Source organism: Pseudophryne corroboree, chromosome 11 (assembly GCF_028390025.1).
Source record: "Pseudophryne corroboree isolate aPseCor3 chromosome 11, aPseCor3.hap2, whole genome shotgun sequence".
NCBI classification, from domain to species: domain Eukaryota; kingdom Metazoa; phylum Chordata; class Amphibia; order Anura; family Myobatrachidae; genus Pseudophryne; species Pseudophryne corroboree.
This window is the reverse complement of record NC_086454.1, coordinates 302,003,504-302,015,593: the sequence shown is the minus strand read 5'-3', so window position 1 is coordinate 302,015,593 and position 12,090 is coordinate 302,003,504. Positions and strand designations below refer to the sequence as shown.

Here is a 12,090-nt window from a genome sequence, read left to right as displayed (position 1 = left end):
GAACCAGCCTATTGTGGTACCTGCGGCTACTAAGGATTTGGAGGACTCCAAGTTGCTAGACGTTGTCAGGGCCCTGAAAATATGTTTCCAGGACGGCTGGAGTCAGAAAATCTGACTTGCTGTTTATCCTGTATGCACCCAACAAGCTGGGTGCTCCTGCTTCTAAGCAGTCTATTGCTCGCTGGATTTGTAGTACAATTCAGCTTGCACATTCTGTGGCAGGCCTGCCACAGCCAAAATCTGTGAATGCCCATTCCACAAGGAAGGTGGGCTCATCTTAGGCGGCTGCCCGAGGGGTCTCGGCTTTACAACTTTGCAGAGCAGCTACTTGGTCAGGGGCAAACACGTTTGCAAAATTCTACAAATTTGATACCCTGGCTGAGGAGGACCTGGAGTTCTCTCATTCGGTGCTGCAGAGTCATCCGCACTCTCCCGCCCGTTTGGGAGCTTTGGTATAATCCCCATGGTCCTTACGGAGTTCCCAGCATCCACTAGGACGTCAGAGAAAATAAGAATTTACTCACCGGTAATTCTATTTCTCGTAGTCCGTAGTGGATGCTGGGCGCCCATCCCAAGTGCGGATTGTCTGCAATACTTGTAAATAGTTATTGTTAACTAAAGGGTTATTGTTGAGCCATCTGTTGAGAGGCTCAGTAGTTTTCATACTGTCAAACTGGATATAGTATCACGAGTTGTACGGTGTGATTGGTGTGGCTGGTAAGAGTCTTACCCGGGATTCTAAATCCTTCCTTATTATGTCTGCTCGTCCGGGCACGGTGTCCTAACTGAGGCTTGGAGGAGGGTCATAGTGGGAGGAGCCAGTGCACACCAGGTAGTCATAAATCTTTCTAGAGTGCCCAGCCTCCTTTGGAGCCCGCTATTCCCCATGGTCCTTACGGAGTTCCCAGCATCCACTACGGACTACGAGAAATAGAATTACCGGTGAGTAAATTCTTATTTTTTTTTACAAATTTCTTTTTTACCGAGAAGCCATGTTTTACCTTTTTAAAAGTAGAGGTCCAAATGTATACTTGACAAGGCCATCATGTAACCTTATTTTTATGAATGAAATGTTACAGTATTTATACAGTGCACACATACTGCAGCGCTTTACTGAGAATATTTCTGTCTGTCCCTGACCCAGTGGATATTACACTGTATGGGGCCAATTCAATTGTTTTGCGGGTGGCCAAACGTATTGGGCGCCCACCGGGGATATTCAATCGTTGTGCGCCCAACTTAGTACAGGTTTGTGTGCCCAACTTAGGGCATTTACCCACCTTTCAGCTCGCACCTCAGGAGGCTGCTAGCTGACATGTCTCCCCAGAAGCATGTGCGCCTGAACGGAGAAATCATTGAATTGCTGCATTGGGCGCCATCTAGTGGAGGGCGGGGAGACAAACAAATTGGTACCTATAGGTGAAATTCAGTTGTTTTGGGCATCTAATTTTCCTGTCTAAACAGGATTGTTTAGACGCCCAAACAATTGTCACGATTCTATTACTTGGGCGCACATGCATATCGCGCCTGTCGTGCCCACAGACTCAATTTAGCCACCTAAAACAGCTAAACCTATCTAAAGTCCAGCTTTGCGCGGAGTTTGCGCACATTTTTTCTCTCAGGAGTATGTGAGAAAAAAATTGATCTGTGGCTGCTGGGCACCTGAATGACATAATTGAATTGCTTCCATCAGGCGCCATCTAGTGGTGGCCATGATTAAAACAATTGAATCCCCCCCTGTATTCCTTATTACATGTACACACACCCTAGGGTGTATATTTTTTTTTTTTTTTAACTGCCAGTATGTTTTGGGAGTGTGGCAGGAAATGGGAACACCTGGACAAAACACACATAAACATGGGGAGAACATACAAAACATGACCTCAGTGCTATACGGAATTTATACGAAACCACTATACCAACCATGCTGCCCACATAGCCTAGGAGAGGGCAAGGTGTGATCTCAATGTATACTTGATGGTTTCATGGCTACGTCACTTCTCTAAGTTCTCCTGAAAAACCTATGGGGGTTCCAGACAACAGTCAAATAGCATTTGGCAGAATTTAGTTCTGGCAACCCATTCACATGACCTGTTACTGTGACGGTACCATCTTTTATGCTTTTGATTTGTACTCACAACATGTACACCCACTGCAGTACTTGAAATGGGGGCTTTTATTTTTTCCCTCTATCACCATTCTACTCATTGCATGTAAGCAAGTGTTTTCTATTGATTTTTGTGTGTGTTGGTTTTTTTTTTTGGCCACATCTGAAAATGTACAAAGTGGGAAATTCTGTCACCCACTCCCTGTTGGCCGTCTATAGTAATGGGCGTCTGTCAGAGCAATTCAATGGTAGCTTTGATCAGACGTAGGTTAGCATTTAATGCGGCTGAAAGCATTAAACCTGTCTAAAATCTCTATTGGGTGTCTAAAATCAAGCTTTTGGTGCCCAAATTACGGACTTTCACACATTTTTTTTATTTTTTTTCTCGCACCTCTAGTGGCCGCGAGAAAAATGTGATTGCTGTTGCTAATGGGCGCCTTATCAGAGCTACAATCTCTTGATAGACGGCCAGCATTGGTCGCAAGGCACAATTGAATTTCCCCGAAAAATGTCTGCTTTGGCTTTCCCCATTTTAATAACTGACCACTTTTATTTACGTGTTTGCAAGTGGTTTTGTTATATTCATGTAATTGTGCCTTTTGGTTCAGCTTCTTCCCGGTGGCCACCTGAAACGTATGGGTACAGCAACTATTTGGGATATTTCCCCAGTAATGTTGTGTAGGCAAGCATCTTCACTTAGACAAATGTATTAAAAATACATTTGGGGTTACATCAGCACATCAGCAAAAAGGGGCAGACAGTTGCAGTCAGTCATGTGATGAACGTCCACATGTTGCCGCTAAGCTATTGTGCTGTTGGAAGATCATCACTTATGCTTGACAGGATATCGGTGGACGGAGCTTACTTGTATTATGGACAAAAGGAGTCAAACAATGACAGCTGACTTTGTGAGTGCAATTATAAAACTAATGTCCAATACAAAGTAATATTTATTAAACATGGAAGGGGAAAATATAGGATTAAGCCAGGTCCACACTGGAGCAATATTATCCCAATAGGTCGTTCTGATTTATCAAAACCTATCGGGCCAATGTGGGTGTCCGCAGTCGTTAGAGAAGTCGCCCGGTCGGCCCTGCTGAAGGACCGAGCGATATGTCGCTCTGTCCTTCATACACTTCTGATGTGTACCCAGGAGCCACTGGATTGGGCTCATCCTATCAGCTGGAAACACATCACTCCAGTGTGTAGCCGGCATTAGAGTCACTGTAATGCAACAAACCCTCTGTGAAGTATAAGTAATGGCGTTGTCCTGTGAATGGACACAGGACAGGTTCCCCCCTCCTTGCAGTCTTTTGCTTTGCTCTGAATTACCGTTAGTATTCTGTGATTGCACAAAGATAAGAAACCAGTCTCCATGATGGTGTTTAATCCAGAATATTGTTTTCTGATGGGCATTCCATGATCTGTAGGTCACTAGAATGTGTATTATGTACTACTTACTACCTACCTGTTCTGAACACAGGCTGTGATTTAGTGCTGTGGCTTTAGACCACTGTATAAAGACATCTGACCTCTTTGTCTCGTTTCTGCTGTGCGACTTGTCTAATATGTCTGCGTTTTTTTGTTTTTAAGGATAAAGATAAAGTTTCTTTAAATAAAACTCCAAAGTTGGATCGAAGTGATGGAGGGAAAGAAGTGAAAGAGAAAACTACGAAAAGAAAATTGCCTTTCTCAGTTGGGACAAATGGAGATCAAAAAGATTCAGACACAGGTACTGTCTTTCTACGTAATACACACACGCCTGCGTTGTGATGTCTGCTCGGTCTCCTTTATGTGATTTCGTTTTGGTCTCCAGCACTTTTGTCAGTTTCTCAGAATTTCGTATAGACTGTGCTTCTCTGCCATACAGTATAGCTTTCTCTGTAGGGAATGGGTACCACCCTTACGTATGTTTTGCACCTAGACTTTGTAAACCTGAATAGATTGTTATTGCTGCGTCAGATGCACAATATGAGCACTGTAGTCCGTCCTATGTGCTAATGTTCCTTGCGCTTAACTGCTCTCAGGCTGAGATGTTGGCGGGAGCGGGGGATGTGAGTAATCTCATCTGCATTACTAGGGCTCCTCATTCACGCTTTGTCAACAGGGAGCAATTAAGCTCTTCGAGGACCACATCTTCTAGCTGGAAAAGTGCAAGTGTCCCCTTAGGGGGGTGGTTTCTGTGGGTTTCATGTTCATGTCAAATACAATTGGCAAAACAGTCGTCTTATCAAAACATGTAGCGTCTTTGCAAACTAATCATGCTGCACAAAGTTTCATTGTTGCTCGAAATGTCCTTTTCTAACAATTTCACATTGTTGACAAAATGAGGGCTATTCGTACTGTGGGTGTAATAAGAGTCACGGGTGTGTCCGTAAAATAAGCATGTGAAACAAACTGTGTAAAATAAATCTTTAATTTGTGTGTTGTATCCAATTGCGTTGTTGACTGACCTCTTTTTGTGTTCTGTATGTGGAACTGATGACTAATATGTAACTGATAGGACAGGTGCGCACAGGTACAGCAAAGCTTACGAAGCCCAACAACCAGAGAGAGGGGTGCTGAAAATAAGGCAGAAACCTTGCCATTAATTCACTTGCTTTAAAGCGTTCTAATTAGAACGCAGCACCCCGACTAAGATATATTTAAATAGTATTTTCCTATTGCTATTGCAGTGTTTAATATGTTCTGGCAAGTCAGCTACCAGGATAAATCTGTTGGTGGCTCAATTGTTTATACGCTGCCGAGGGGAAATTATGTAAGTCTGAGGTTTATTTTGTTTTCCTACTCTTCCCTATACAGTGCTCCTACATAAAATGTATGGAGAGACGGTAATTATTCTTGGCACAAGAATACATAAGATGTACTTGTGCAAATCTACCTGTCCTGCTGAGTGAGCAGCACAACTCAGACCTGCAGCTTAGACAGTGTGTAGGCCCCGATTTCAACATTGTTTATAGACCAACTGAAAAATGGAAGTCTATAAAAGTTCTTACTGTGCACCGAGGTTGCTGTTAAACAATGCATTTTGTTGTACACTGCATCACATAAATGTCTGCCTGCATATAGTGCTGCTACGATGAACCAGTATATGGGGGGGAGGGGCATCAGTACCTGGCTATGTGCCACTAGGCTTCACCATGATGCCAGACTGTACATCACCGCCTGTTGACTCCGCCCGCTGCGTAATTGGTGGGTATCTCTTCCACCTCCAAGCTCCTACGCAGTCACTTGGAATAATTAACTTCCACTCAGGCTCATACCATCGGCACCTGAAACTGCCTATTTTTTGGTATGAATGGACACACAGCTGCAATATCTCCTGGTTGGTGGCTGCCGATTCCCACTGTTCCTTCCCCATAGATCAGTCGCTGTAGGGTAGCTGGCTGAAGGCTTGAGCTTGGAGACACTGGCCTCAATCCAGAACAACCAGAGCGAAATACCATTTTGTGCTGTTCTGTTGGTTACAGGACACAGATGCAGATTTCTTAATGGCTGAAAGGGGCAGATTAAATAAAAATCTATAATTTTTTTGCGGCCGCCACTAGATGGTGCTTGACGGTAGCAATTCAAATATTCTGCCGTTCGGGCACCCTGCAGCTGCAGAGGACACCTTTATTTTTTTCTTTTTTCTTTCTTTTTTTACTTACGTGCAGCCTCCTGAGGTATGAGAAAAATGCGTGCAAACTCTGCAGCTAAACCCTGTCTGTTTGGGCGCAACATATGCGGTATGCATGGGTGCCCAAACAATTGATTAGTGACAATTGTTTGGATGTTTTCAAACAGTCATGTTTAGACTGGATTTTTAGACCTAAAAAACAATTGAATCTGCCACAAAAAGTCTTAAGTAAGACACTTCTTCCCCTTACAGATGGTGTTTGGGGGTATCACAATGTTCAGAAGTACAGTTCTCCTTGGTGTCACAGTGGATATACACACTCAGGGCTCACATGTCCTGTTTTTATCCCATCCAAACACACAGTACTACAGGGTGTGTGTAAATCCACTCTGGGTTCCCTTATAACCAATCAGGCTATCACATGAAATATAAATAAAGTACCACTTACATTTTAAAGGAACTGAACAGTCTTCCTGCTTTCATATATCTGCCACCCAAACCAGTTTGCTTTCCTAAAACAGCCTGATTTAGCATATAACTGGCTCTTTCCATAAATACTTCCTCTGAGAGTTCTACACAACAGGAATTTCTGAAAAACAACAAACTATGGGCCTAATTCAGTAAGGATTGCCAATTCTACTAACTAGCAGAATTTGCAATCCTTTGTAGCGCATGCCGGGGGCCACCCAGCGTGCCGACCGGAGCCTCCCCCTGTTGAACAAGCAGAAATTGCGATCGCTTGGCCACCTACCCTTACCACCCCACCCTTTTGTCGCACAGCCCCTGCAATGCTCCGTTCCTTCCTGGAAACTGGCATTGCTGGATCTCCAATGCTGGATCCCACCTGGGAATTGGAAACGGATCCATCCCGGGTGGGATTCGGCATTGGAGACTGCGCTGCCACTGCTTGCTTTCTGAACCGGCAATATGCCAGGTCGGTTGCCATAGCTGCGGAGGTGGAGTTGGAAGATGAGCTCATCTCTGCGCCACCTCTCCCTATTCTGTGAATGGGTTCTGTGTCACATCGACCCGGCAACCCATTCACACTGTGCCTGACCCGGTATTCAACCTGGGAATAAGCAGCCCGGTAATTCTCCAAGGCCCCTTTCACATCTTACACTGACCCGTGTCGACCTGGCAATATGCCGGGTCGATACCGGGTTATTTTTGCGATGTGAAAGGCGTATAAGGGGTCTATTTACGAAGCCTTGGATGGAGATGAAGTCGCTGGAGATAAAGTGGCAGCCAATCAGCTCCTAACTGTCATTTTTCAAACACAGCCTGTTGCATAACAGTTAGGAGCTGATTGGCTGGTACTTTATCTCCAGTGACTTTATTTCCATCCAAGGCTTAGTAAATAAACCCCTTAGTCTTGTTCAATTACGGATTCCTATCGTAGAGTTTGCTGTTAATAATAATGTTGCATGAATACTGCTCTTAAGATGGGGACCCAAGTTCTGTAATTCTAGACCATATTGGAGGATTTTCATTTCTTAAATTAATGAAGATAAATGCATTGGGGGGTAATTAAATTGTTTCACCCTGTGGCTGCCACTAAATGGCGCCCAACTGAGCAATTCAATTGTTTCTCTGTTTGGCGAGATGAGTTGCGGGGAGACACATTTCAGCTTGCAGCCCCCTGTGCTGGCAAGCTGAAATGTGAGAAAAGTGACCTGTTTCAGCGCACAAACAACACTTTTTGCATCGCGCCCAACACTTTGGTCAGGTTTTGCCATTTTACACTGCTAAACCTGGCCTGTCTGGGCGCAGTTAGCGTGATTAAAAGAAAAAAATGGCATTGCGAACCGCGATCTCCCATCCTTTTAGGTTTAAGCTTGGGCGTGCAAAACAATTGAATTGCCCCAATCGTATGCTAAATGAATATTAACATTTGTTTATTATGATTAGCAGAAACTGGAATAGGTTCTAACCTTTGTGCTGGAATGCACAAGCACCATGGTGTTCCGTACACTGCAGCATTCTAAATGAATTCACTGCTGCACTACTTTGCTGCTGATCATATAGGACGCTTGAGCTGCATGGAGCATTGTGTGATCTGTGTGTGTTTACCTGTGACACATTAGTGTAAATCTGCTCTTTGGAGCAGAACTGAAAATATTTCTCGTGTGAGTCCATTTGTAAGGGAGCACTATTCTTAACACCTTACACAGGAGACTGCAGTTACTGCATGGCACAGGTGGCATTATTATCACTGTGGTATGAGATGTGTGAATTTTTATATACAGATATTTGTGGATCACTGCTGAACTCGTAACATCTTTCACAAAATGCACTCAGAATCTCTTCACCTGATTTTGTATGCCACGGTTAACTATGAACTATAAATATATGCAAGTATAAAAAATAATAAAAAAAATACTTTCTCCCCTAATTTCACTTTAATTACACCTAGAACCACTCTAATACCTGCTCTTTCCTCGTCACAGACCAACCAAGACACTGCAGTGAAGTCTCCATACTAAAACCATCACATTGAGGACACAGTAGCACTCGCCTCTGCTTTGCACACCAATACCATTAGAAAGGGCTCGACAATAGCTGCGCCATGCTTTATATATTACATCCCAAGTACTGCCTAGGGGAAGATAGCATCAGGACAACACATTAATGGCACAGGCTGGGACAAGGCTAATCCGACAAAAGGGTGTTCCAAATTCAGTGCACGCTGATCATACCTCGTGCCGCATAAGACAATTGAATACGTCCCCTCAGAGTTTAGAAACACTAAAGCCTCATACACACTAGACGAGAGAGTAAAAGATCTCGCTCGAAAGGGACAATCTGAGGAAGATCCTCTACAATCTCGTCCAGTGTGTACACTCAGTGTCGTTAACGATGTGTGCTCCTGCGCATCATTAACGACCCCCTCCCTCATCTGTACAGACAAGGGAGGTCCTCGTTAACGACAGCCTTTCCCCAGTCCTTCCCCCTCTGCCGTCACTCCCTTCCCCTAGTGTGTACTGGGCTTAAGTCCTAGCAACATATCCCAAATCATCACCGCAATTAAGGCCCATTCTGAAATATTCATATAAGGGATGGAATTCGTCCCCCACCCTGATTTACCACAAATCGCATAAGGAGGTTACTGATGGGAATATAATCGGATAGGCATTGGTAAAAGTGCAGATTTTTCAGTAATTTTTTTCCGATATTAAAAGCAACCTGGTTTTGCCTTTAAAATAAATTAACTATTGCTGTTTTTGTAGTATTGTACAGCGATCTCTTGCTGTTAAATATAAAAATAAATAAAAACTACTGCTTTCTAATCAAGCTGCTAAATCTCAAAAAAGTCTGCACTTTTATAAACTTGTCCCCCATTACATACCCTCCACTGAAATTAAGAAAAAAGGCACATTATCTCACAGTTGTGGTCTTCACAGTTTAAGGGCGGTATTAAATTAGGGCAGATTTTTTGCCGAGGTGAAAAAATAGCAATATTGAATAGGGATGCGTCCTATTCAATAGCAGGGCCGTTTTTTCGCCTAGATGAAAAATTCACCAGGAGTGAAAAACATGTGGATTAGTGATTCCACGTGTTGTCACACCTGCGCCGGCAAAAACACGGGCCATTTTTGCCAATTCTCACAAAAAAGTGAAAAGGGCATTGGCAAAAAATGCCTTAAACGCCCGCAATTAAATAAGCAGGGGTGTGAAATTCAGAGCTATTCCGAAGTTGTCGGAACTACTTGAATACCCCCCTTAAAATGGGGGGATTTCCAATGATATCGCCCCCGATCTGCTGTCTATTGTGACGGCAGATCGCAGAGGGCGATGTTCGTTTGATGCCCCCTATCGCGCCCATTGTTGGGTTTAGCCGCGCAAAACTCCTAAACCCGACTGAACTAATGGGCGCAAATTCTCCCCATAGAGGTATATACATCTTTACTTTATGGACCTTTAAACTTATCTCAAGTTTAGTTTAATTATGTTTTTCTTAAGAGATCTATGGGGTGGATTCAATTCTGCGAGAATTGAATATCGCCAGGAAGGAGGTCACAGAGCTATTCAGCGCTCTGCTATGGCTGAGACTACCGGTACTCATGCCTTAAACAGCGTGTTTAGTCATGAGAACGGGCATTCTCTGACTTAAGTGCCCCTTCGCAATGCTGTTTGCGCCGCACTAGGGCACAAAACAGTATTGCAAACCTAGTTTTGTAGGAGGGGTGAGAGCAGAATTCTAGTGTTCGGACAGCACATTGAATTGAATAGCTTCGGTACCTCCTTCCCAGTGCTAGTCAATTTACGTTGACTGGAATCAAACCACTTTGGTTTTACTACTATAATTTCATATACCACATTGTAATATGAAATTCCTTGTTTATTATTTAACCAGAATGGCTTAAGCCTACAGCCTGCTCAAATGTATGTTATGGATTGTTCTATTCCATATAGAGAGATTATTTCTCTCTACTGAGAAGTCCCCCTGTACCTGCACAGATAGACCAGCAGTGAGATTGGCAGAGGGATCCTTTATAGGAAGAGATCTCGCTTCACAATTGCAATTTTCTCAAATGTTGCTGGTTTTGCGAAGTTTAAATTTACAGTTATGGAAACATTATATCAGTTTTTAAACCCATACAGATATTTGTATATTGCCTGTTTAACTTACGTTAACAACACTTATTCCTCTGTAGAGGGCTATTCCATAATGCTGGAATAATGGGATGTGCTTCAGTAGAACTTGCCAGGAGGGCATTATAAAGCTTGCACCACAGACAGTTTGCTAACCGACTTATTCTATCAAGTCAATTACAGCAGTTTCTATCTTTAGGAAAGCATTTTAATTGAATCAGCCTAATGGCTTTGTGCAGACCAGCGGCAGCAGTGTGGGGGATGCAGTGTCTTCTGGGCTGGGTATTGATCAGGCTGACATTCAGCTCCTAAGCCTTTAACCAGTTGCTTTAATCTGACCCACTGGAGAAAACGGTTTGGCTTAATGGTGTGAGCTGATGAGCGGTTTATGTTGTGTTTTTATGCTATACGCTGATATTTCTAGTTGGGATTGAGCTCATGGAACCTCTCCAGCATATATTGTTAGATTTTTCTTTTAAACCTTTGATTCACATTTTGATAGTATGTGTTCTGTTCCGCACTGAAAATATAAGTTTCTAGGTGTGTACACGTAATTACTCCCAATGCCTTCCTCTTCCCACTTGCAGTAACGGGTGCATTTTTGTATGTTTTGGGGACGATTCAGTTGTTTTATGCGCACCCGAACTACCATCTAAAGTTGTGAAACATTGTGCTTTAGTTTCTACTTTCATATTGAGGTGTCAGCGCCTTAGCAAACAGCGTTTTCTGCATTAGCAGCATGTATACCCCTTCTGTCTACTCATGGAAGTGTTGGTGTCATTTATTTGTATTGTGATTGTATTAAAAAGGTTTTGAAAATGTCATACTTGTTTGTTTCTGCCCATTGTGGGATAAGAACTTTATATTCTGCAATCATTGTTCTGCATTTGTCTTATACAGAAGCTGACATTTTTAAGTGACTTGTTAGTGAATTTTTAGCTTGGTACACACCTCGGCGACCCAAGGTTGATGCACAAACGATCTTGTGCATACACACCAGTTCTGGGTCCAACATGTCATTCACTGACATCGGGTTGCCCATAAACACAGGCAGATGCGCCTGGTGATTTACGTAAGGTTAATTCTATTTACATGAACACCCTATGGTATAACATAACTGTTTATTGCAGTATCCTTAAAATATCTTGACAGCTGCTAGGCAGGTATAGCAAACTTCCTTGAAACCTGGTCCGGTGACAGATCTTCTGTCTGTAGAGTGAGCTGCACCCTTTTAGGGTAAACCTTGAAGTGAGAACTGTACGTCTTGGAATGACCTGTATTTGATACGGCTCATTAGCTGGGCTTAGGTGGCTAACCTTAAATCCCTAGACAACAGTGGCGACACAACAGTGCCACATTTCTATATTGGGCGTACAGTGAACATCAGGGTGATTTACTTCAACTATCGGACTATAAGCATCTACCCATCCTGCAAGGATAGTAATCTGTTACAGACAGATAATGACTTGCTAGTTATTAACATTTGGCATGCCCTGCAAAGTATAACAGATGGGTAGTGTCTTGTAATAAAAACACATTAATTCCACAGTTTACCCAATCTGCAGTCTGGGCACCCAACCCATGAACTTTTCACATTTCTGTTCTCCACCTCAGGTGGCTGTGAGCAGAAAAGTGGTTGCCCGATCGGAGCTACTATTTAACTGCACCATCAACAATTGGATTCACCCAGTGTATAGAAGAGGTAGCCTTTATGTGGGGCTTATTTGATGTGTAATTGTCTACTAGAAACACAGTAGTCACACAAATTAGG

General features: G+C 43.2%; 1 protein-coding gene across 3 annotated transcripts in view; it reads left to right on the top strand.

The window, feature by feature from the left end:
• ANKRD11 (ankyrin repeat domain containing 11) overlaps window positions 1-12,090 on the top strand; it is a 446,248-nt gene that overhangs the window by 345,717 nt on the left and 88,441 nt on the right. For all 3 annotated transcript variants that reach the window (XM_063945538.1, XM_063945536.1, XM_063945537.1), the window contains one exon: window positions 3,701-3,839. In XM_063945538.1, the coding sequence (XP_063801608.1) occupies window positions 3,701-3,839 (139 nt within the window). The remainder of the gene's footprint in view (window positions 1-3,700; window positions 3,840-12,090) is intronic.